This window comes from Manacus vitellinus, unplaced genomic scaffold (genome assembly GCF_001715985.3).
Source record: "Manacus vitellinus isolate BGI_N305 unplaced genomic scaffold, ASM171598v3 scaffold_6_pilon, whole genome shotgun sequence".
NCBI classification, from domain to species: Eukaryota; Metazoa; Chordata; class Aves; order Passeriformes; family Pipridae; genus Manacus; species Manacus vitellinus.
In genome coordinates this window covers 22,452,841-22,477,435 of record NW_021940750.1, presented here as the reverse complement: position 1 = coordinate 22,477,435, position 24,595 = coordinate 22,452,841, and the positions used below count along the sequence as shown (strand labels likewise).

General features: G+C 38.6%; 1 protein-coding gene across 2 annotated transcripts; it reads left to right on the top strand.

Moving 5' to 3' along the window:
* The first annotated feature begins 8,798 nt into the window (after positions 1–8,798).
* DIO2 (iodothyronine deiodinase 2) lies at positions 8,799–23,478 on the top strand. Of its 2 annotated transcripts, none has more exons than XM_008925027.3 (2): positions 8,799–9,674; positions 20,874–21,446. In XM_008925027.3, the coding sequence occupies exons 1-2, from the start codon at positions 9,453–9,455 to the stop codon at positions 21,444–21,446; spliced, it is 795 nt and encodes a 264-aa protein (XP_008923275.2). In that variant the 5' UTR covers positions 8,799–9,452. The 2 variants fall into 2 exon arrangements, with proteins under 2 accessions (XP_008923275.2, XP_017938260.2); XM_018082771.2 differs by having other exon boundaries at positions 8,800–9,674; positions 20,874–23,478.
* The last annotated feature ends 1,117 nt before the right edge of the window (positions 23,479–24,595 follow it).

Here is a 24,595-nt window from a genome sequence, read left to right as displayed (position 1 = left end):
GGAATTACATTTAACTTTCTGAATCACTACATTTCCTTTCGCATGCCTGTTCAAATACAGTTAGGAGGAAATGAAAACTAATTTTCCCGTGTATATGCTCATAGCATTTATTGAAATGGTCTCTCATGCTGAACCTCAGAACAAGCAGCTTTCGTCATCTATGAAAACTTTACCTTTCCCAAGAGAAGGCTAGCTGCTTGGAAGTTTTCTTTTTCAGGTTAGGAAGGTGGCATAACAGACCCTACAACAAGTATTTAGGCAACTATAAAGAACCAAATGCACTTGGAGCAGCAAAGGACATGGGGGGGAATAAAAAGCAAAAGTCTTGGTCCCTGTACCTGTGTTAAATTTATCTTTAAGACAAAGATTTGATTTTTTTTTTTAAAGGAATTGTCCCATTTTATAAACTTGCATTTTAGGGTACTCTAACATTAAATCATCAAGATCTTCTTTACTTGACCTACTGTCATTGACCAGCTTGTTGTGGCATCATCAAGTGAATAAAGACCTGAGAATCAAAACTTTTTTTCTGTTTATTTCTGGATGTAATGATTCTTTGCTGTGGTAAAAAGGGTAGACAGATTTACTGAAATAAAAGAATTACAGGACCCTGAAATTCAAGTCCTGACTTGTGACTGCAAATTGCTGAATTTCTCAGAGACTCTGTCCTTTTCTCCACTTCTTTCTTTCAAATTTGCTATTTAAATTGAAGTCCTTCAAGGAAGGGATTTTCTATAGTATATACTAATACAACATTTAGAATAGTTGATTATTTAACCTGAACATCATATTTATAAGTAAAATGAACAAACCTTAAAGAAATGAGCATGAATCATGACCCTAATGTGGGGAACTGCGGTAGGAGATGGATAGAAGCAGGGATGGGATTGTCCAAGTGTCACGAAATTCTAACCACAGAAAATGAAGAGTGACAGAACACACTTTTGCAAGGCACCTAGGCCTAAATAATTTCTAAATAAAACAGGGTAATGGGATTAAAATGAACTTAAAAAACCCTCAAAACTAAACAACTGAAGAACCCAAAGCGGTAATGGAAAAGTTAAATTTCACCAGAATCAAAGCAGAAGTTTCAATAAAGCTACTCTCTGAATGCGTCTGAAGTCAGTGTTAGCAGAAGCATTCTTATTTATAGTACACAGTTCTTGAGTACTTTCTACTGCTCACATTACTGAGTTAGTATCCTCTCTAGCATCCCTATTATCTGTGGAAATACAACTCATAATGTGAGGAGTGCTCTTTTTCATGTGAGGAATGAAACACTAGGGAAAAGAGTGAGATTTTTTTTTGGAGAGGTGACTGACTTGAAATATTTTCCTCAATTTCTTTTGTTGCCAGAGTGCTGTAAAATACCCTCATGGGGAAAAAAAAAAGAAAAAACACATCAATTTATACGTATGTAACATCCCTCTATAGGAAGCAAAAAACCACTTCTTGCATTATCATTTAGATTGTTTTAGGGTGATAGAATTAACTTTTCCTAATGTTGCAAAGAAAATGCCCTGTATGAACAGTATTTCAAACTGAAGACAATATAATAAGAAAAAACCCCAAACCCCAAAACAAAAGCCCAGCATGAACAGATGTTCTGAGTAGTTTAGGAAAAGCTAGTGCCCTGGGGCTAAGGCAGACTTTGAGCAATATTGTGCATATGTCCCACGTACTTTTAACAGTTTTTAATAAAGAACCTGTGAAACTGAAGGAGTTAATTGAAGAAATGCCATTCAGAAATGGCCTGAAAGTAAATGTATAAAACAAATTTACAAGGAGTTTTGGACAGTTACAATACGGTTTCATTCAAAGATTTGTAGTTTCTGTCATGAATATTGAAACTACTGAAATGAAAAAAGAAGCCTTGGCTTTCAGTCTTTGATATAAGAAGTTCCTTGTCCTCACTTAGGGAAATAAATTGCCCATTAACTCCTTACTGCCTCATCCAAGAAGATCGCTCCCAAGGATGAAGACCTGCAAACTCATGGATATCCCAGGAAGCTGCAAACTTCTGGGATATTTTGGCTGCAAATTCATGATTTATAAAAGACATGCAAATGAAGATAATAAAGTACTGAAAAAACTATGAGAGGAAAGGTTAGTTTGGAAATTTGAATTCTACTCAAGAAAACTTCAAAATTGTCTGACTTGACACTGAGCATGAATGGTATTCAGATGAGCTTTCACTGAGAATAAAACCCTGATGAAACTGCTCGTAGCTGTTAGCTGGGATGGTCATTCCACTACATTTTGCTTGGCAAGATGGAAGAAGGTTGAACTAAACAGGGTGTGTAAAGACACTAAGATGGCCATTTGTAATGTATGAAACTTATAACAGGATTAAAGGATCTGATTTATAGATTAAGAAATGCAGGAAAGTCGTTGTTGATTCTGACTTCAGGTTGGCAATGGCATTAGGGAATATAGTATAGACCAGCTCAATCTCAGATTAAGACAGCTTGTTTATATATTTTTAAAACACATTTTTTTGTTACATTTTTGTACTATTTTCCACATTAAGTTGAAAAAGAAAATGAGGAGTTCAGTACCACTTTAGTATCAAATGTGAGCAGGATGATGATAAAATAGTAGATTTCTAATGGCTTCTATTTCAGTATCCACAGCTTCCTAGACTTTGATTAATGCTTAGGGCATATAGTTACTAATCTCATGCATCCAAGAGGCTACTTTTGAGAAGAAACCTTCACTCAGAAAGGTAAACTGCTGCATTACTTACTGTAAGATGTTTAATTTCTTTGTGTTCCAGTGCTCCAGATTGAAAGAGAATTGAATATTTGGGACAAAGCACAGCAATATATATATTAGACCTACAAGGAGGTACTGTGGCTACCTTTTTTACTTCTACCTGGATATCTTTTGATAAAGACTGGAAAACTCAGTTCTCAATCCATGGAAGATCTGAACTATGTCTTGGTTTGGGAAGATATGGTAGGAGAATAGGATTCAAGTTCAAGGAAACAGGATTCTTAGCAATTTCTGGTTTTGGCTTTACTACAAATACAATAATAAGAACTTTTATTATGGCATTTCAGCATTTCTGCCTCCACTCCTACACAAAAATTATCTACAGGAGGTGGAACTTCAAAATATATGAGGATGAACAGAGGGAGATTGAAAGTTTGGGTCACGTATAGCTTTCATCAGCAACTGAAATTCATGTACAAATATGCAGCAAGAATGACAAGGGCACACAACTCATTTAATTCAGTGGTAACACACTGTATAAGAAGCTCTCCAGAGGGATACAATGAAGCAAAAGGTCAGTGATTTCCTGGGAAAACGGAAATGGCCCTTTCTCAGCTGGAAAAGCTGGGACTGGAGGGCTTTTCTAGAACTTTGAGCCAAATGACTTAGAAACCACTACAGCGATAATAATAAAATTTTACACCCCTTGCACCTTCCCTCCCCCCTGCCCCCAATCTGTCTAGTGTTTTAGATGGGTAGGAATACCTTAACATCATAACTTGTTGACAGCTATGCATATAGCTGACAGTATAGTTCTAGTAATGTGAGAGGAAGACTTTAAATTCTGGTCCTAGCTTCTCTTGGGAGTTTGGGAGGTAATTTACAGAGTCTACGGGTAGATTAAGTTGTTCTCTTCTCATATTCAATACATAAAAGTCTTTTTTCCTTTTCTTGTGCAATATGCAGAGTATTTGGGCTGACTAATTTTAATTCTGACAAGGTCTTCTGATTGTCCTTATTTATAGATCCTGTTTTTCTTAAAACAAGCTGCCTTATCTATTAGGGTGGATAGGGTGTTTTGGTTTGTTCCAATACTGTCTGACTCAACCAGGTGTGTTTTAGCGTCAGGTTTGTTTACTGTAGCTTATTGAAACAGGGAGATTATTTTTGTTTTGCATAGAAATTTGGGGATCATTAACAAAGGGATGTGGGGATTTTTTCTAGTCTCAAATTTGTCACTATTATACAACCACACCCATGAGTCAATTTTTTCATTTTGCTGTCATACAATGAATGCAGGCTCTTAGGAGGTGCCAGACTGACAGCTTTGAAGCCAACAGAACAGGTTTTGCAGAGACATCAGCAGTCCCAGTTCTCCTTGTGCACGTTGATCTTTCTGAACCACTGTGGCTTGATTACAAGACAACCTCAGTTATAGACAACTGGTATATCTAAGTATAACTTGCCAAATCTTAGGATATTTTGTTCTTTCCCTATCCAGAAGTGACCCAATTATATGGTCTTTTTCTTCCTTAGTTCAAATGAATACTGTCCCAATTTGGCATCTACTGGATGAAATGTCCTAATTGTAGTGCTGCCTTATGGACTGAGTGGGCAATGAGGCTGACTACCTTTTTCTGCTCCAGGAACTTCACTCCAAATTGCCATGAGGAGCTGTTCCTGTGGGCAATTTGCATTCTCCTTACCTGTGCTCAGCCTCACTGCAGATAAACTTAAGGAATCAGGTCTTCTGGGCTATTAAATCAGCACCTCTCACAGCTGCCAGTTTCTCAGAATAATCAGCTCTCAATTACACAGCATAATGGCAAGGTAGAACAATCCAAATAAAACAAAACCAAAGCTGATACAAAAGTCAAATAAATTAGGCAGTAAGGATAGATTTAGTGTGTTCACCTTTGAAAGGCTGGTAAGCAGATTCTATAGAGAACAGAGGCAGCTTTAAGTAGGCAGAGTGGGGCTGGTTACCTGTGGGATGAAAGTTGCTCCATTCAGATGTGGTGCCGTGGCCAGGAATGACAGAGGAAGGTAAGGCCTGGTGAATACATACCATGGGTAATCTGTTCAGGTAACACTGCAACTTGCCTGAATAATTTTATTTTTAATTGAACATATTATTTCTTTAAGAACATGTGCTGCTGATCCCAATCAAAAAGTGCAAATAGACAGTCATTCAATGATCCACAGCATTTTAAGTGAAGGAATTGTTGCTGAGAGAAGGGGGTGATTTTTCTCTTTCGGCAAAGAGAAAAAATGCAGTTTTATGAGAGGTACAAATTCTTGTTTGGCTGTAATGAAAAACTTTTGCCCAGGGCCAGGGAGGCAAAGCTAAGCAAAACTTTTCTCCTCCTCATCTCTAGCCATATCACTCTGCAGCTGCACAATTCTCCAGGGATAAGCTCATGGACACACTAACTAGCTCTGAAACAAAAAGCTTCATTCTTTGTTTTTGGCAGTGAAAGCAGTGAGAAGCGGCAAGGCAGGCACACAGGTTGTGCTGAATCCCTCGGGATGATCTCTCCCATGAATCTCCTGGGGGTAGGACCAGAGCAGTAGCCTTGCTTTCCTGTCGCTGTGAGGTACCCTTTTGCAGCTGTGCTGCAAAGAGTAACTGCATTCAAAATAGTCTTGCTTAGTCTGAGAAAATAAGGCTGAGTAAACAAAATATCAATCAATCTACTTATTTTGTACTCTGGGGTCTTGCACTTAGGTACCTAGATACAGTTTGATGGAGTGCCACAGCAACTTACACAGGTAGTTCAGCCACAGGTAAGTAAAGACCTACACAACCAAGTGCAGGTTGTAAAATACACTATCTGACATGCAAAAAGCTGGTATGGATCTACTATAAAATGGTGGCCTGAGCAGTTGTAACTCCACCTCACATTTCCTATGTCCAGGTACAGTTATCAAGGCAGTTACAGTAAACAAACTTACTAGTTCCTCATGTCCTGGTCTTCATGCTACTGTGGTTGAAACTGGAAAGAAACGTGACGCTATGCATGGATTCAGTTTTGATGGCACTGAATTTTATAAACATTACAGAATATGAACATCTATACCGATACTGTTGACTTCAGCCACATACAAAGTTTATTAACAGTGAATGCTTTAATGTTGTTGGCTTTGCTCATTCCACCTTGACAAATTATGGATGATATGTTTAATTTCCCATTACTGAACCTGACTGCTCCTTAGATTATGAGAAGACTTTTATTTTCTTTTGCTGATGAAGAACTGAGGTACATTGTAGGGCTGTGCCCAAATTATATAGGAAGTTATGGCAGAGGAGGTAACTGAAATGAGCTTTAGCTGAAACCTGTCTCAGTTCTCTCATGTATAACTTCAACTATGCCTAATTCTTCCTCGTGTATCAAATTCATCAACTTTCCCTTCAAGAAAGTAAATGTCTCAAGGCATGAAATATCTAGCCTTTCTTCCTTTCTTCATGACCATCTGCAGGGAAATAGCAACAGACTGTTGGCTTCAAATGTGAGATTATGCTCTAGATACCCAACTTTCACAAAAGATGCAATTCGTGAATTCCCTCGTATTTTTAATATCTGAGATAAGTAAACACAGGGATCAATTGTTTCAGTCAAGAAGGAGAAAAACAGTATCAACAAGAAGAAGGGTTAAGCTTTCCTTCTCTGTTGAGGGCTGCCGGACTCTGCTGTCAAGTTGACCAGTAGTGCCTTGTGCTCTGCAGGGACAGACTGCTTCTGAAAACAGTAATGGCAAAACCTATCTTATTACATTTATTTAGAAAAAGATTTATGTCTTTATAGTTGGATTAGGGAGTTATCACCCATCTCTTGACTGAAGCTCCCAAACACAGCCTGTTGTAGTTCTGTTTAACTCAATACACACAGTCTGCCTTATAGGCAAGGAAGGTGACGTGGTAAATATGAACTACCATCTCACACCAGTGCTCCATGGGCTTCCTGCCCAGCTTCCAGCACTTCAAAGCTCCATAGCTGTCTGGTCTCCAGCTGTCTTACAAACAACCTCTTCACCCATGAAGCATGCTGTGGGTAGGGGCAGTTGTTTCACAGGAACCCAGAATACATTATGTTCCCAGGGTAAGTTCTTGCCTGACTTTACCTCCAGGGAACAGGAAGAGCCTGAGCTGGACTGTCCTCAGAGCTGTTTGCAAACTGTTCTCAGAAACAATGGCTGATGATTCATCTGGCACTGTCATCAACAACCTCCAGGCCTGCCGTTTAACAGACCTTCCCAAAATAAAGAAAAGAGACCTTCCCAGACAGAATCATACATTTTTTAGTGGTGGATCTACAGAAGAGTAACCTAGGCTTAAGAGTGCTCGTAATCAAGTGATTACATATGCTTGCCTGAGGTTAGAGAGCAAGCCAGTTTAGCAGCTCTGGGGACCCTTGTTCCTGTCTTGTGCTCACATGACATGAGCACACTGACTCATCCACGTGTGGGGATATATAAATGCCTACTTATAACGTGTTTTTGCAAGTTTTAGTAATAAAGCCAGATCTGTGAGGTTGCAGTCCTTCTATGGCAACAGAACACTGTCATCACCAACATTTGACTTAAAAAATAGTTTGAAAAAGAAACTCAGCTCCTTTGTTTTTGTTTATGTTAGTAATGCAGAAGGTCACTGGTTTAATGTGTGCAACATTTTAAAGTTATCTCTATGAATAAACATTTGCTGGAAGATATCCTGCCTGGGTGATATCTTTTGAAAATGCCTGAAATTATGCTACCTAAACAAACTTTTCTCTGGTGAGAACAAGCCAAAGTATGGGGTGGCCTCTCTAGAGGCAGACATCCTAGTATGATAGGCCAAGTGATATCACAATATCTGAAAATGACAGACCCTAGAGCAGAGAAGATGGATGGTGTCTACCCTCTGCAATTGCTAGCAGTGAAAGGATAGTGACGACTGAGGAAGACCAAGGTACATTATTGAAGTAAGCTTGTACTACTCATGAAGGATGTGAGTTGACAGAGGTTACATATCATGCTGGCATCTCTGGGAATGAAATGTATCTGATGCATGGAGCCTACATAAGCACATAGGGAAGCCATCCACTGAAAACCAAAATTGTGGATGTCTGCAACATGATATACATAAAATATTTACCTAAGGGATTTAAAACCATGCTAAAAAAACCCCAAACAAAACATGTCTACTGAATCACCCCCAAAAAAATCATGTGAAAAGAGGACTAAAAATTGGACTAAAAAGGTGAAACAAAGAGAAGTGGAAATTAACAAAACAATCCTTCAGCATGGGGCTGCAGGGAATACTTGCAGTTGCTGTAACACACATGGCTCTGCCAGAGGAAATTTCTGTTTTCTCTTTACAAGATTTTAACCAAAAGTTAGTTATCCTTATTAGACTAGTGGATGTAAATAGTTATCTTAGGGGAATATTGAAATCCTTGAAGCTTAGTTGATTAATAACACTGAAGGCTGAAGCATATTTTTATTTAAGCAGGGAATTGTAGCTTAAAAACCCCAAATACATCAAAACCTTTTTTTCTCTCTTTCTCATCTTCTCTTACACATTGGTAGATGAATTCAGTGCAGGGTGTTCACTTATGTTACCAAGAAAACAACACAAATCTTTAAACACTGTACATGTTGTACTTCATGCAGGTGGGAGGAAGATGTACAGAAGTGTGCCCTTTCTTGGGATGCATCAACTCACACACCTTCCTGGAAAAGACAAAAGGACAAAGAAAAAAACCTCAGCCATGAGAAAAAAACATCGACAAAGAATTCTGTGTTGCTCTGTCACTTTCCATGTCATATGAAAATACTTCTTCCAAAATTTGGAAGCATTTTGTAAGAACATTCAGAAGCATATTGGGTTTTTTCTCTCTTTTCCTTTTCAAAGTAAAGCAAAGTTCCACCCTTGCTCTCTGTCTCTCTTTTTTGTCCTCTCTCTTAAGGGAAAAAAAAAAAGTTTTGAGAATTTCATTTTTTTCTATTCACTGCAGTCCTAGCCAAAGTAAAGCCCTCTTTTACATTGACGTCAAGATCTTTACTAAGATTAGGGTTTCATTTCTCTATTGCAGCAATTAGCTAGGGAATGTATAAAAGGCTTCAGGGAAGCAAGCGAGGACTCCAGAGGGGAGAGCACTTTGCACCATAGGCAGATAGCAAGAGAGAGTGCGAGAGGAGGAAGGCAGGAATACAGAAACGCGGAGTGGGGGGGGTGGGGTGGGCGGGGGAGGCAGAGAGGGAAAGAGAGGGAGGGAGGCAAGGAGGAAGGAACAGAAAGTTTATGTACATAAACCTTTTTTAAAAAGTATTGTTGCACCTGGTAGCTAGCTTTAGTGGCACAGAAATGAGAGGTCTGTTCAGTGCTTAAATAGCTGAGAAACAATGGGATAGTGCAGGAAAGTTAACAATTAACAGTCTCAGCTTAAATTTTGTAACTGCAGGGAACTGGAAACACAGCTGCCTCTCTCTTCAACAAAAGCAGGTCTCCTGGTTAAGAGAAAAATTTTTCACATCTTAATTTCTGAAAAATAAGCAGCTCAGAACTGAATGAGTATAGTTCAGTTATGGTTTTAACCAGCCTGCTCATATTTAACTATCTCTGCTCATTTTAAAAAGAACAGCTGAGAGAAGAATAGGGAGGCTTTTGAAATGCCTTTTACTTTACTCTCTTAAATGAGGGTACAGAGCAATAAAGAGAGCTAAAGGCATCCAGCTGAAAAGAAGCAGCAAGGAAGATGGGTCTGCTAAGTGTGGATTTGCTGATCACGCTTCAGATCTTGCCGGTCTTTTTCTCCAATTGCCTCTTTCTTGCGCTGTATGACTCTGTGATTCTCCTGAAACACATGGTGCTGTTTCTGAGCCGCTCTAAGTCTGGGCGCGGTGAGTGGAGGAGGATGCTGACCTCGGAGGGGCTGCGCTGCGTCTGGAACAGCTTCCTCCTGGACGCCTACAAGCAGGTGAGTACACGGGGACGGGGACTGTCAGCTTGGGGTGGGTGAGCTGGGATGAGCATCCCGCTTGTCAGCGAAGAAGGAAAGGGAATGACTCTGTGCGGTGCAGACTGTTTCCTAGCTGATGTTAAGTTTGATGGGAAAGGTATCAGTACTGAATACTGAATACTGAATACTGAAGGGATCAGTACTTCTAAGTCGAGGCTAAGTATTCACGAGATTCTGGAGCTGCTGACTCTGCTCTGCCACTACCTCTCTGCACAGCTGTGGCCACTCCAGTTAGGTGTGCCTCAGTTTCCTCACTGGCACGAATAATAATCTTCATATTTTTCAAGTATTTCAAGATCTTCATATAAGAGTAATTGTAAAATGCTCTAGATGTTTTCACAGCTGTTGTTTATTTGTTTGCTGTATAAGATCCTCAGATATTATAAAAAGACTGCATCTTCAGATAGAGCTCCACAGAAACAGATGTCAGCTATGTAACATAGAGAGTTGTTTTGCTTAGAGTAAAACATAGAAATGAACCATTGTCATTACACTGGCATTTTCTATTACTCATATGTTAACTTTTATGCTGGGTGCAGGGTGAAACAGTGACCTTTTTTCCTTCATGAAAACAGTGACAGAGGGACATGTCAAGAGATTAAAAATGAACTTGATTAGCTGTCGGACAGCTGCCTGGTGTTCTAAGATAATAAAGCCAGTAGCAATTATGCAACATGTACTTTTCCTCTTAAGATTTCTTCAAACATTACCCAGTAGTGCTGTCCAGGTCTGATGAGGTAGCTAGAGTTCCCTTTTATAGATTGAAAAGGTGGACCCAAACCCATGAATTTTCCTGCACAGACCACCCAGTTAGTAACTAGAAGAACTGAATTCAGACCTCTGTGGCTTTCAAAACAGTGCTTAGTCTGTTGATGTGTTGTCTTATTTAGACCATCTAATTTAACATACCCCATGTGATGTCATCCAGATGACAGCTCTCTTTTTTGAAATATTTCTTTTTGTATCATCTTCCCCCCCAGTTCCTTTTTTCACCTCTACAGAGGCATTTGTATTTCCTCTTATTTAAAGATGTGAAGAACTGGTGGTGTTGGTGTTTTCTGGCTTTGTGATATGGAATACAGTCTGCTTAATGTGAAACCCAAGACATTAATTTTCAGTGTAAGACAAATATAAATAACACTATCTTTTGCCAAATGGGTCAACCTCTTACTGCCACCTTAAGAATCATCCAGCTGGCTACCCAAATAAAATAATGCTGAATGAAGCCCACTATTCTCCTAGCCCGTTTAGTCTTTTTTTTATTCCTTTCATAGATATTAACTACATTTAGAGTGACCTTTTTAAATGGGTTGGTGAACGCAATCATTCCCATTTTACAGACAAGGCAAGACAGGACAGTTAACACATGACTTGGTCAAACCTCCAGTGGAAGTTCATAGCACAACTCTGTGACAGTCAAATTTCCAATTCCCACATTTGCAACCTGTTTGCAGTCTGAGGTCTGGAGAAGCTGTGAAGCTGTAAGGAACCTCATATTCATGAGGTATTTTCAGTCTCATCTTGCTTAAATTACACAAAATGATTTAAAATCAAGATATTGCCTGTGTTTCTGTAGTTTCCAAACTAAGTCACGCTTTGCCTTTCCTTCAGTACTGTTGATGCCAACCATAGATGCTACAGGGATGATGACTCTGTGCTATTTTTGGTGTTGGTAATGAAACTCACTCCTTGAACTTTGGCAACTTTATTCTCTTTCTTATCACCATTAAATCACCCAGGTCGTTCAGGCCAATCAGGCTTTAAGGTCACTAGAATGAAATCTGGGCCTCAATGAACTCAGCAGAAAAATACATATAAATATAACCAAATTTTATCACCTTGTTCCAAAAAGGGGGAAAAGTCCATTCATGGCAACTATCCTTAAGACATAAGGAATTGGCCAACAATTAATTCATGGAAAGACTCTGTTTTACTTAACAGAATTATGGGCCATAAGCAGAGAAGATCATTGGAAAACCTTGATTGTCACAGAAAGGTACTTAATGTAGAAGTCAAATTATAAAGGGGACATAATAAACTGAGGAGCAATATTGGAAGAAGAGTCATCACCTCCACAATAGAGTAGAAACTTCTTTTACTTCTGTAAGGAAGAAAAAAGGAAAAAAGTTTCAGCTAAAAGGGTGTACTGGTAGAATTGAAAATGATTGAAACATACTCTGCTTTGTGACATGTTTAAAAAGCATGAAAAATAGTGAAATATATTAAACAATGGCCCACTAAGCATATTTTTCATTAAATTACCCTTTTCTGAATCCTGACTAGGACTGCCCAGTTGTGATATCTTAATCTGAAACAATTAGGGAGGGTAAGAAATGAAAATATCATGGAATCTGGATACTATACAGAATGCCAAAATGCAGTCAATACAATAACTACTAGTGCTTATTGCTCCAATTTACAAGCTGAAGCCAGGAATTAGCCAAGTACTTAGGCAGGTGCTTAAACTCATTCCATTGAGAAGTATTTATGAAATAATCACCATTTTTCAGCTTGAATAATAGCATTGCAGATGTCTAAGATAACCAAAGCTAGACTGCCATTTAGCAGAATACTGGATCAAAGAAGTAACCATGCTTGGTTTTACTATGTTTTGTGTCACTTACATAGAATTCTTCCTGTGTACATTTCATAACATTTTTCACAAAAGTACTTGATATAAAATTTCTATTTACAGAAAAAATTACTGGAAACCATTCCAGAACAACACTGTGGGTGGATATTATACTCTAAATTAAAGTAAATTTATTACAAGAAAGGACTTCTGTCTTAAAAGCACACAGACTGTCCCAGAATGAATCAATTTTTTTTTTCAAGACTAATATCTGCAAGATATGACCTTGGAATGGTTAGAGTATATTTGAAAACAGCTATTCTAATGTATTTTCTCTTTTTCTAGAAAAACTTTTTAATATCTTACTCAAATTTCCACATTTTTTCCTGCCTTTTTTCCTTATTAGGTATTATTGCACATGACTTTGTTGGGGGTAATCATTTTGTAGGTAAGATTACCTAGCAACAGTTGAAGATTTTAACATCTTCAGCGGGGAATCAATGTAAAGTTTGTTGTATTGTATGTAGACTATATTCAGTATTTATTTTATTGGAACATTCTATATGACTGTTTTTTTCCAGATTTTAGAGTTCTACTGGAATCAAAATAGTTGCTCTTTTGTTTATTTTGATTTTTAATGTAAATTTTGTCAATTATTAATATATTTTTTTTACTTCCTTATCTCTCAGTTAAGTGTTTGTCACACTCACTGTTGATATTGTCTACACTGCACCAGCTTTGTGATTTATAGACCATCCTCCTATTATTTTCCAAGAGGCAAATGTGTCTTACATTACAAGGGATTCTTTAGGACCTGATTAACTGTCATAACAGGGATAAATAGAGCTAGCAGTCAAGTTAACTTTTTATACTTGAAAGTGTGCAACAGTTTTATTTAAATATTCTTTTTCATATATGTATGTGTTGTGTGTTTGTAAGAATTTACACTTTTATACGTGTTTGCATGTGTAAAGATATATATACTTGTGTGTATTTGTCTCTATACAAGTACATACATGTATGTATATAAACGCAAAAATGTACATACATAAACATACATAATCTACTCTTCCAGGAGTCAATCCTCTCTCATTTTTCTGTATATGTATACACATACATATGTGTGTATGTATACATATGTATAGGTATGAATGCAGCCACACCTACTGATGAGAGAGAAAAAACAAGACTTTTGGGGAGGGTGTTAGTGTGATTTCTGCATGATTTACATAGACCATTTCTACAAATGCCACTGAGGCATTTGTTTTAGCCTACAGTATGTATATGGAATGCATCACACATATGCAGAAATCCAGGAAAAAAGGTAGAGAAGTTTTGAAAAAAAAAATTCCTCTTAAAAGCTTTTTTTGCTTTCTTAATTCCGATGCTTTATTTAGTACTGGGATGAATCTGCTTTCTAAGATTTCAGTGGTGAGAAATCATTATCTTACAATGCTTTTAAAATGGCTTCAAAAAGGTTGTGCCCATTAGCAGTGCCCAGTGTTGAGGCCTCATGCTGGGATCATTTCCAGTGCCAGATATGAGCTCTGTGTTTCAGCAAGGCAGAGTTACCATTCCTGGTCTCCAGTAGAGAGCTCTAATGTTATCCTTGAGGAGATCATTCCTCCTCTCCACCTCAGTGCAGGATAGATAGGGGGAAGACCTTAATGGCATCTCCCTGAAGCAGCCAAGTCCTTAGGAATGCTGTAGTGTATCTATGGGGGCAACACGCACGTGTGCACATACACATTTGTGGGTAAATGTGCGTCACAGGCCTTAGAGGGATGCTGGTATCTCAGGTGATGGATGGTGATAGGTGTGTGTGTGTACTTGTACAGCTTTTTACTGCCTTTAGAGTGGGCCAGCAGCAAGCTCTGGCATGACAACCCCAACACAGAAGAATGGCTGGCGCAGGATCCCAGATTAACAGCGTAGGCCCAGCTTTGGATGTAGCAGCAACTCAACTGGTTCAGTAAACACCCAGTGGGATTTTCCTGAGATTTCAGGGAGGAACAGTTAAATTACCTTTGGCTACTTTTGCCTGCCTGATAAGTACATCTTCCAAAATAAATCCTTATGCCAAACAAAACTGTCCAAAAACTAACATGTTAAGCATATCCTGCACAGCATCATCACCAAAATATCTGTGAAAGTAATAAAAGCATGATCCTCTACCTAGTCTTTGGCTATTTAGTTACTCTTTGCTTTTTGGGGAAATCTTTTAAAGGTTGGAACAAAGACATAACTTCCATACTTATTGTTTGTATTTGTTTTGTCTGGCATGGTAAGGAAGTGTCTCTCTCTGCATCTGACAGTGATAAAGAGATTTTGTGAAAGAAAGCCTATTGTATAATTTCAAGGTTTAGAACTAGACATTGTGTGGTATTAAAAATATTTTATTGGCTTTACAAAGTTCAGCTTTGGCAGAATTGCTTTCACTGACATTTGCAAATGAAAACAATCTTGAAAGAAGTGAGAAAAACAAAACCAAATCACAATTAAAACCTCTCCTACAGGATTTGGAACAAAAATTCAACAGAATTTGGGCTTTTGTCATTATTATTAAAGCATTGTCATTATTAATACAAATAATACAAATATATTATATATTAATAATCATGTTTGTTATAGTAGTGTCTGAGGACCAACTTAGACCAGGGACCCATTGTACTAGGTAGTACCCAAACAAAAGGAGCAGACAGTTGGTCTCATGGAACTTAAGAGTTCAACCACTCAAGACAGACAAAAGGTAGGAAAAGGAATATGAGGTCTCATCATACTTGTTTCATTTTGTGGGTCTAACTTCATTTCTTCCACATCACCACTTTGCAGTCCTTTATTTTCACCCTTATGCGTGAAAAACTGACAGAAAGAATGCTTGCTTTGTTGTCAAAGCTTTGTGAAAAATCCCTTTGGCTGTGACAGACACAAAAAATTAGCTAACAGTCACCGTTCAGGAAAAGGACTGTACATGTTTCTTGTGCCCTGGCTCTACCTCTCTGACAAAACCACTACTGTGTATTCATGTGGTCCTAAAGCTGAGTTTAAAAAAAAAAAATCATCCAAATTAGACTCAAATGCCCTCCAGGTGCTGAAGTAAAGGCCTCTGTCATCTGTAAGTAGAGCCCACCAGGGCAGCCAGTGGCCCAGTGGCCATGGTGTAGTGGGTCATGCTCCCATCTTGAGGGAAACATAAAGCCCTTAAAAATCTTTCTCTAGGTTCCTCGATCAGAGGAACTAAAATTATCCATAAGAGTGCAAGGCAAAAGACTCCTTTGTGCTTTCCCTATGCTATACATACTCATTTGTGGGACTGGCAGCTTTAAATGGAGAGAGCAACATTTGGCTAGTTATTTTTATCTGGACTGTACCCTGTTAATTTGTCTCCTACTTCCCTCCCTCAGGTCCACGCACCTGATCCTAAATAAAAGACTGTGGGAGAGCTCAAGTCATTTCCAGTCTCTGCTCTCCAACTCAAGTAACTGAGTCTCCTAAAGCAAGCTGCCATCTCCCCAAGAAAAATGAAGAGATTCCACATCCCTACATTACTCCAGACAAGGGTCTCTTGTGATTTTTATCAACTGCACAACTCTGGGTCGTGTAAATAAAGACTAAATTGTATAAATTCTCCAGCCAGAGTCTGATTTTGATTTGGATGAAAATATATCTAGCTAAATGAGTTTAAATCAAAGGAGAGAATATGAAAAAGTGTAAAAGGCTCCAGGGATTTAGGTCATTACCAATAGCTGCACTCTAGTCGCAAACATGGCATGTCCATACTTAAATGACTAATATCACAAACTGGTAATTGTCTGGCAGCACCTATTTTCTTTAGGGGCAAATTGACACAGCCTGATGAGTCTGCCAAATTGTTTGAAAATCCCTAATGCAGGGAATGAAAGCTGTATTCCAGTGCACAGGATCCAAGGAAGGTTATGCTGAAGCTGATAAAAGTAAAATAAGAAAAAAGAAAAGGTATATGAGGAGATGATGTTTTGTCCATGGGGCTTTACCCAGTCCTTATGGAGAATGTACCACAAAGTTAGCGGTATGTGCTATTTCTAGCCTGTAGTTTATGAATAGGGCTTTCTTTCCTGCTCCTACATCTCCTTCATTTTGCAGACTGCGTGCTAAAGCATCAGCAAGCTTGTTCCCTTTTCATTCTGAATGCAGACTCAGAACAAGCTGTCCAGCAAACACAAAGTTCTCACAAATGATGTGAATCACTGCTTTGGTGTTGGTGATTGCTCTTGCTGATGGCTGGGCTGGCTCTCAGATTTGGTTGGCCTACGTTGCGTGTCCCATGCAGGCTGTGTGGGAGGGGATGCCTGCGTGCTGCCTGGTTTCTACTTCATTCAGAAGGCTGGCATCGAATGGCCAAATGTTCATGCACAAAAGTACGTGATTATGGATTGCGTGTGAGGGGAATTCTGCTAGTTTGTTTCTCAGAATTTATATTTTGCCTGCTTTTGTGTAAGATTTCAAAAGCGGTTTGGCTGAATACATGGGGGTTTTTGTTTGTTTTCTCATTGCATTGATTTTCTTTTCCAAGAGCTATTTTTTCTTTCAATAAATAACAACAAAGAAGATGGCCAAGGCTTACAATGCAGATGATCAGCAAGGACGATATTGTCATCCTGTGTCAATCTGTTCAGAGCCTGGTGAAATAAACAGTCTCTTGGGAACGTCAGTGCTTCATCAAGACCAATTAGTGGAGTTGCCGCTGCTGCTTATGTTTAAGCATTAACGACTGGGCAGGGCTGCTTTTTGGAGTGCCTGACACTGGCATGGAACAAGGCACCGACCTAATTACTTCTCTACAAGAGCAGAAAATGCCTCGTGAATGCCTGCTTGGCAAGGATGTCTCATTAAGAGGAAAAAACCCATCACAAGCACTCCTAGAAACAAAAATTAAAATGATAGGTAACCTGCGGCCATGAGACTTACTTCATGACTGTGGGAAATGAAGAGAAACTGATATAAGGTGATGTATAGTTGTATAGATATATAAGGGCTTCTTTTTACTTTGTTTCCTCAATCTCTATTTTTTTAGTCAATAAGGAGTATGAGAAACAGAATGCAAACTTGCATTGTTGAAGAACTGTGAGGTTTGTTGCCACCTTTGGTATCAATGTTAAATAGGACTTGAAGGGCATTCCCATGTTGATATCTGATGGAAGTTGTTTTATTGGTCTGTTCCTTCAGGGTTTGCAAACTTGCCTAGGAAATCAAGCGTTTGGTAGACCTGAGTGAGGAGCTGATAATGAGGAACTTAAAATATATAGCTTCTCTTTCTGCTTAAAGATGACCAAGAAGTAAACTGTGGTTTCCCAGTTCAAGAGTGTTGGCTAGATATTTTCAGTCACAATGGTTTTGTTAAAATAAAACCAGAAGAATAAGTGAAAATAGCTGCTCAGATGTTTCTTTGTCCTGAGCAGCTCTGTTCATTGCTGAGTTTTATGTGCTTCTTTTTACCTTTATTTTTCTTATCCTCTGAAGAGTGGCAGCAAATATCAGAAATTCAAAGTGTGCTCCTTAATTGTGATTTGTGAGATAAATTACATGTCATTACTTTTTTTCTTTGACTGGATGAGCATATAGTCCTAAATACTGAGGCCCATTATTCATCCAGGGAATGGGTGCACCACAAATACTTACATGTCAGGCTTTGCCCAAAAGACACATTTTAGGCAAGCTAGCTCGGAAGAAGCATTTACATGGTAGTGCAGGAACAGTGAAGTTTTCTAGGTAAAGAGGGATCTAATGTTTGTGCAGATATGCATATGCTGTTTCTTGGTATGTGCCTTTTTTTTACAGTCACCAACTTATCACAAAATGTCTGAGTTGTTTAGATGGCTTCTTAATTGAATGCATTCCTCAGGATGGTTATGTGGATGCCATGTGATCTTTACCTGTGTATTTCTTTCTTCAAGTGTGGCCCTATACCTTACTCACTCCTGATTTGCCTATCTTACTTCACAGAATGGCAGAGAGAAATGAAGTGATCAACAGCTGAACAGAAGAGTACCTGCTACCTGCTAAGGTGTAGGTGGCCTTAAACACTGTAAGATGCTTAATGCTACTTCTTAAACGCAAGAGCCTGAGTCGCTGAGCCTGCCTCTTCTCAGGCAGGTCATTTCTTCTCAAAAACTGGGATATAGATATTTTCCTTCTTTGAGTTCAACGGGCAACTGAGTTCAATGTTCACACAGCAGGTCCTAAAGTCAGCTGTTTGAGGCCTCTTGCTTTCAAAGGCAGAGAAGCACAAGGCTTTTTCTAAACTGTTGCCAGGCTCTAGCAGATAGCAATGCTGCAGATGCAGGTTTTCAGAGACAGGGGCACAACTGGCTGTGCTTTCCTGGGCCATCACTTACTTCTCTTGCCTGTGGTGCAGCTGCACATCCTCTACTTCCAGTGGCAAGATCACCACATTGTTGACCTGGTGAGATCTGTGGGTCTCAGGCAGTCTTTTTTCTGTGACTCTCTTTCTTGCTGATCTCCGAGTGAGAATGTCAGCATGGTTGTGTTTCGATTTACCCTATGGAAAATAGTCAAAATAAAGCTTATATCATGTGACAACATGCCCTGAGACCTTCTCATATAGCTGTGAAGTCTGGCAGCTTTAAGGGTTGTGTCTTACAAACTTTGCTTTGATTACACTCTTGCTTCTGGTGCTCTTCTGATGAAATAGTTGAGAGTCATGAATAACTGTAGATTTGTTCAAGGTAGTCAGGTTTCTCAGGGAGAAATGGAGGATCCAGTATTAACAATGTACTTGCCTTTGGATCTGTGCAGCAGCAACTGCGTAAGTTCAGTATTCAGCTATCTCAGTTTCTTACTGTATCTGACTCACTAGAATATCCTATAATGTAATGTAAAATAGAAGTGCACCAGAAATCAGTTATTTATTCAGTTTTTACACAGTTCTCATTTAGCACTAACTTCTACAGACTTTAATTGTTGTAGTTTCAGAAAGAAATACATAAAATGTAAAAGACTTCTGAATTTGACCCTGTATGTTTCCTTCAAAGCAAGATTTCTGAATGCAATCAAATAGTGTATATAGAGAGAAAGAGTCAGGGAAATACAAAGGATAATTGCATTGTTGTACTAGAGCTTGATGTTAAAGGCAGATACATAGGAATTGCTGTGGCAGAGCTCATTAAAAACTAATCGTATTATGTAATAATATGTTGTGGTTCTACAGTAATCAGCTAAGGATCTTGGAGCCCTCTGCAGGCTCCACCTTATTCTACCACTCCCTTCTGTGAGATGCTTATATTCTGGGGTTTTTTTCTATAGATATGCAAGTAGAAATGGTCAGGTAAAATTTTTCCACAATTGCCTGTTGTGTCCGAGTTACATCTGGAGCTGGAGCTAATAAAACGGTTTATTTTCCCCTCATCCTACTTCAACCATCATATAAACTTTCCCCTTTTTGTGCTGGATTTTTTTCCCCAATCATTTTGTAAAGAATCGTTGCAGTAGAAGGAAATATGTCACTCAGTCACTGATGAAATTACTACAAATTGATTAGAAGAAACTTTAGACAGTGCAGTCTTGGATGGTCCACTGTCAAGACAGAATGTACAATGAATGAGCATCTGCAGAGATCCCAGAGATCTCTTATTTAGTACTCTGAGTATTTTCATTCTTGGACTGCAGGATGGAAGAGAATATATAAGTATGAAATCTTCAAACCTCTGAAAATTGAGAGGTACTGCATGTGTTGTGAAGATCAGGAATATAACGCAGAATGATTGAGAATTGGAAAAATGGCTTAAAATGTAGAATGCAGTTCAGTGGGGCTGAGTGCAAAGGATAAAATTCAGACTAATGAAGTACTCAAATCCATGATGGGGAACAACTAGAAAGGCAGAAAAGGGACCTTGGCATTTCACTAGCTTTTAGCTAGGCATTTCACTAGTTAATCCCCAATAGACAGTCTACTCTTTTTGCAAAACAACCGTGATGTCTCATAAAAAGCAAACATCTAGAATGTATAAACAGGTGTAGTCTGTGAGCTACTTCATTACATTAAGCAATTGCCTGATTATTCTGAGAATTGGTAAATACACTGTTGAAGTTTTGAACACTACATTTCAAGGAAGATGTGAACCAAGTGGAGACGACTCATTGAAAATGTCTCATTGAAAAAAAATGACTCATTGAAAAAAAATCCTATCTAGAAAATTTGTCTCACAGAGGAAAGTTAGAAGAAATTTGAGGTAGTCTGTCTGAAAGCAAATGCGAGTCTCCAAATACATAAGGGTGGACTGGGCTATGTGTGTAGTGGACAGGACAAGACAATTTGATTCAATTTTCTAACATTTTTAACATTTCTCTGATCAAATTTTCTAACATTAATGAAGTAGTATACCTGTCAGGAATGCTACATTTCCCTAAATTATGAGTGAAGGTGGGCTAGATGAACTTTTTTAAACTGCTGCCTTTGATGATTTGCTATATCCCCATGCTACTGTCCATGGAGCTAGTTAGGTGTGCTTTTTGAAGACAGTAGTCATGAGGATACTGCACAGGCAAGTCACACTAACTTGCTATGTTTTAATTTGTTTTGCCATCAGGTCAAACTGGGAGGAGAAGCTCCTAACTCCAGTGTAATCCACATATCCAAGGGCAGTGATGGTAGCAGTAGCAGCTGGAAGAATGTTGGTAGCAAGTGTGGAACGAAATGCCACCTTCTGGACTTTGCCAATTCCGAGCGGCCACTGGTGGTCAACTTTGGCTCAGCTACCTGACCACCGTTCACAAGCCAGCTGTCGGCCTTCAGCAAGCTGGTGGAGGAGTTCTCTGGTGTGGCTGACTTTCTGTTGGTCTACATCGATGAAGCTCACCCATCAGATGGCTGGGCTGCTCCTGGAATCTCTCCCTCTTCATTCGAAGTTAAGAAACACAGGAACCAGGAAGAGAGATGTGCAGCTGCTCATCAGCTCCTAGAACACTTTTCCTTGCCACCTCAGTGCCAAGTGGTGGCTGACTGTATGGACAACAATGCCAATGTGGCCTATGGAGTTTCATTTGAGCGAGTATGCATTGTGCAGAGACAAAAAATCGCCTACCTGGGAGGCAAAGGCCCCTTTTTCTACAACCTGCAGGAAGTTCGGCTTTGGCTGGAACAAAACTTCAGTAAAAGATGAAATCCATTCTCTACAGAAGCTGTGTTAACAGATGTCCCTTTAAGGAGATGCAAAAGGGAAAAAAAAGAGAACATACTGGTTTGAATAAAACCTTTCAGACGATTGCAGGAGAACACATTTGATAACAATTTCAAGTGAATGTTAACGAGGAAATGAAAGTTAAAAAAAATCTAGCTCCACAGATACATTATCTGAAAAAAAATCCCACTCCTGCGCTTGCTGTGGGACAGAAGGGGTGAACAGGCTTCTGTGAAAAGGTGCTACTGGCAAGCAGGAAGAGTAATAAGACCTGTCTCCTAGGAACCCCTCTCACGAAGTGTCAGCTCTGGGGTGCGCCAGAGGAAGCATTTCTGCTTGGAAGGCATTCCATGGAAAGGCAGTGCTGTGAATTTCTTCAGAAATGCTTCTTTAGTCCCCTGTGGCCAATGCAAAGAACCTGGGAGGAGCAGGAAGTTTGCAATTACTTGCATAGGAATGGAGTGTAGCGATTGTCTTTTCTTGGTAGAGAAGTTATTGTTTAGGGACTACAGGAACCACCATGCAATGCGTCGCTCAGGCAGACTGGCTGCTCAGATCAAGATGAACCATGGTCTGCTGGTATTTGTACTCTCTGTGCACATCTCTGCACAGCATATTAACTATGTAATGCTACCTATATGTTTGTATCCAGTAGGCAGGCCTGTGCCTGCTGAGAAATATGTTAAAATCTGTGTAGTTGGACCAAAAAGACAAAAGTGATCAAATAAGCCCATTACCATTTGAAAACTAAAAACTAAAATACTTGGACTATTTATAACAAAACATTGAGAACCATCTAGAACATGCATCAGGAGACAAAACTCAGCTGCTGCCAACCAAACCTGTGGTTCTCAGAGCTGACAACACACATTTATCAATATTCTCTGGTTCTCATCTCTGTTTTTTACCCCATCTCCATCTCTTTCTGTCTAGCAATAGGCTTAAAGGTAATTTCATTTTTAGCTTTTAAAAAAGTAACTTATTTCTCTCCTTTATTTTTATTTGAGATAATGACCTTGCAGGTGTATTTTGGGGATGGGGGAATTTATGCACAACTTTACCTCATTGAAATGGAAACCTATCCTGTCATTTACCCTGTTAAATGTAGTCATGCTGACTTTTGCTATCTTAGATACATGAAACTAGTTTATAGCTAGTTTATCTGAATATGTTTATATTTTAGTTTATCTGCAGGTTAAGTCGTTTGTAGCTTTAGAATTGATTAGCTGCCGTTTTGCTACCAGATAAGCTGATGGTCGGTTTCACTCCTGTTCTCAAAAACCTTCCCAGAAGAGAAACAGGGAGGACAAATAGTGTGAATTAATGTGAATGGGTGTAAAAGGTGGTAGAATTTTCATACAAATGGGTCTGAGGAATTAATCTTATGTTTAAAGAGATACTGTGAGCTTAGAGTATACATTAAGTATTTCTAAAACTAAAATTATTTGATCAAGCCTAAGGAAAAGGTAGATTTGCAATGAACTAACCCACTAGATCTGAAAAATGAAAACCCATACGGAGATAGACTATCCAATTTTTCTCTCAACTTTGGCAGAAACATGAAACAGATAAGCAGAGTAAGTGGCAAATATCAAGTTAGTTCTTTCAATTTCTTGTTCTGCCCATTGTCAGGAATATGATGTGTTGATATTAACACAGGAAAGAACAGAAAATGCATACATAATTATTTCCATTTTCACAATGCCCATTAATATTGTGTATTTCTTCTTGCTAGGTTGTTGGTCAACTTAGCCAATGTACAAGGAATTTGGAAATGTGTTTTCAAGTACAGATCTGAAATAATGACAGTAACATGGATGATTTCTCCCATACTCAGATTCATGCTTCCCATTCTCACATTTTCCTCAACACACTGTTAAACATATACACACACACACTTACACAGTTTGGTAATGTGCGTCAGAGAAGGGTGTAAAGAATGGTCTTCAGATCTCCTGGTGAGCTCCACTTCTTAGAAGGCATGCGTCTCTGTGTGTGTGTATACATGTGTATGCATCTGTATGTATATAATACATTTTTATGTAAGTATATATACATGCATGCACATATAAGTGGTGTCTAAAACCCCTAATAATAATTATTCTGTTCTCCCTTCATTATTATTACTGTAACTCATTGCTCAGTGTGGAAGATTGTTATAGATCTTCATGACTAACTGGGATATATAACTGAAATTTTTAAACCTAATATCATAGAAACAGTAACATAGCCAAACTTCATGGTTTATTTAATCCAGCATCCTACCTCTGACTGTATCAGATGCTTCAGGGGAAGGTGCAATAGTTTCTTACAGAATTTTCATTAACTTCAACCCTTATTATCTTTGCCTCATCTAAAGGGATTGTTGATGTCTCATCATCCCTATGAGCAACTGATCCTGAGTTTTGAGGTCTAAATATTTTGTGAGGTGGGGTTACTACAGTCAAAAAAATCACACTTAAGAACAAAGAAAACCAAACGAAAACAGATTTTTTTCAGATTTAAATTGGCTGCTTTTCATGTCATTCTCATCTTTTGCTATTATATGCTAAACCACTATAAACAGAAGTGATCCCAATTTTTCTTCTGTATGTCAGTCATTGTAAAATATATATAGAAATTTATGTACCTTTCCTTTGTTCCTTAAGACAAGCAATAACTCATATTCTTATTCAGGTCCGTATTCTTTGCTTGTCTCTGAATCTCTTCTATTTTTACTACACTGTCCTTTTACTCAAGTGAGTAAACATGTAGACACTAATCCTAGTGAAAATATGTATTGATATACCCAGCATATCTTTTCCTTATATCCTATTCTTCAGTCATCTGAAACTTTTTTAATCCATAGCAACTCCATAACCTTTGTAAAACTTAAACTAGTCTTTTTCTCTTCTTTTCCTCATTATACAGTTTAAGTCTGAACTGTTTATCTGGGAAATGCTGGACAATAGTTTAGCACAAGTGTTGAAACATGCCTTTAGTTCAGAGGAAAAAGCCTGAGTTAGTAATTCAGTTTGTTAATATTCATTTGCACAGCTAAAGTTACAATTATTTGTCAAGTCCATTCCCTCCTTTTGAATTTCCATTATTGTATCTTGTAATTCATAGATGCCTGTTCATCACAGTATAAA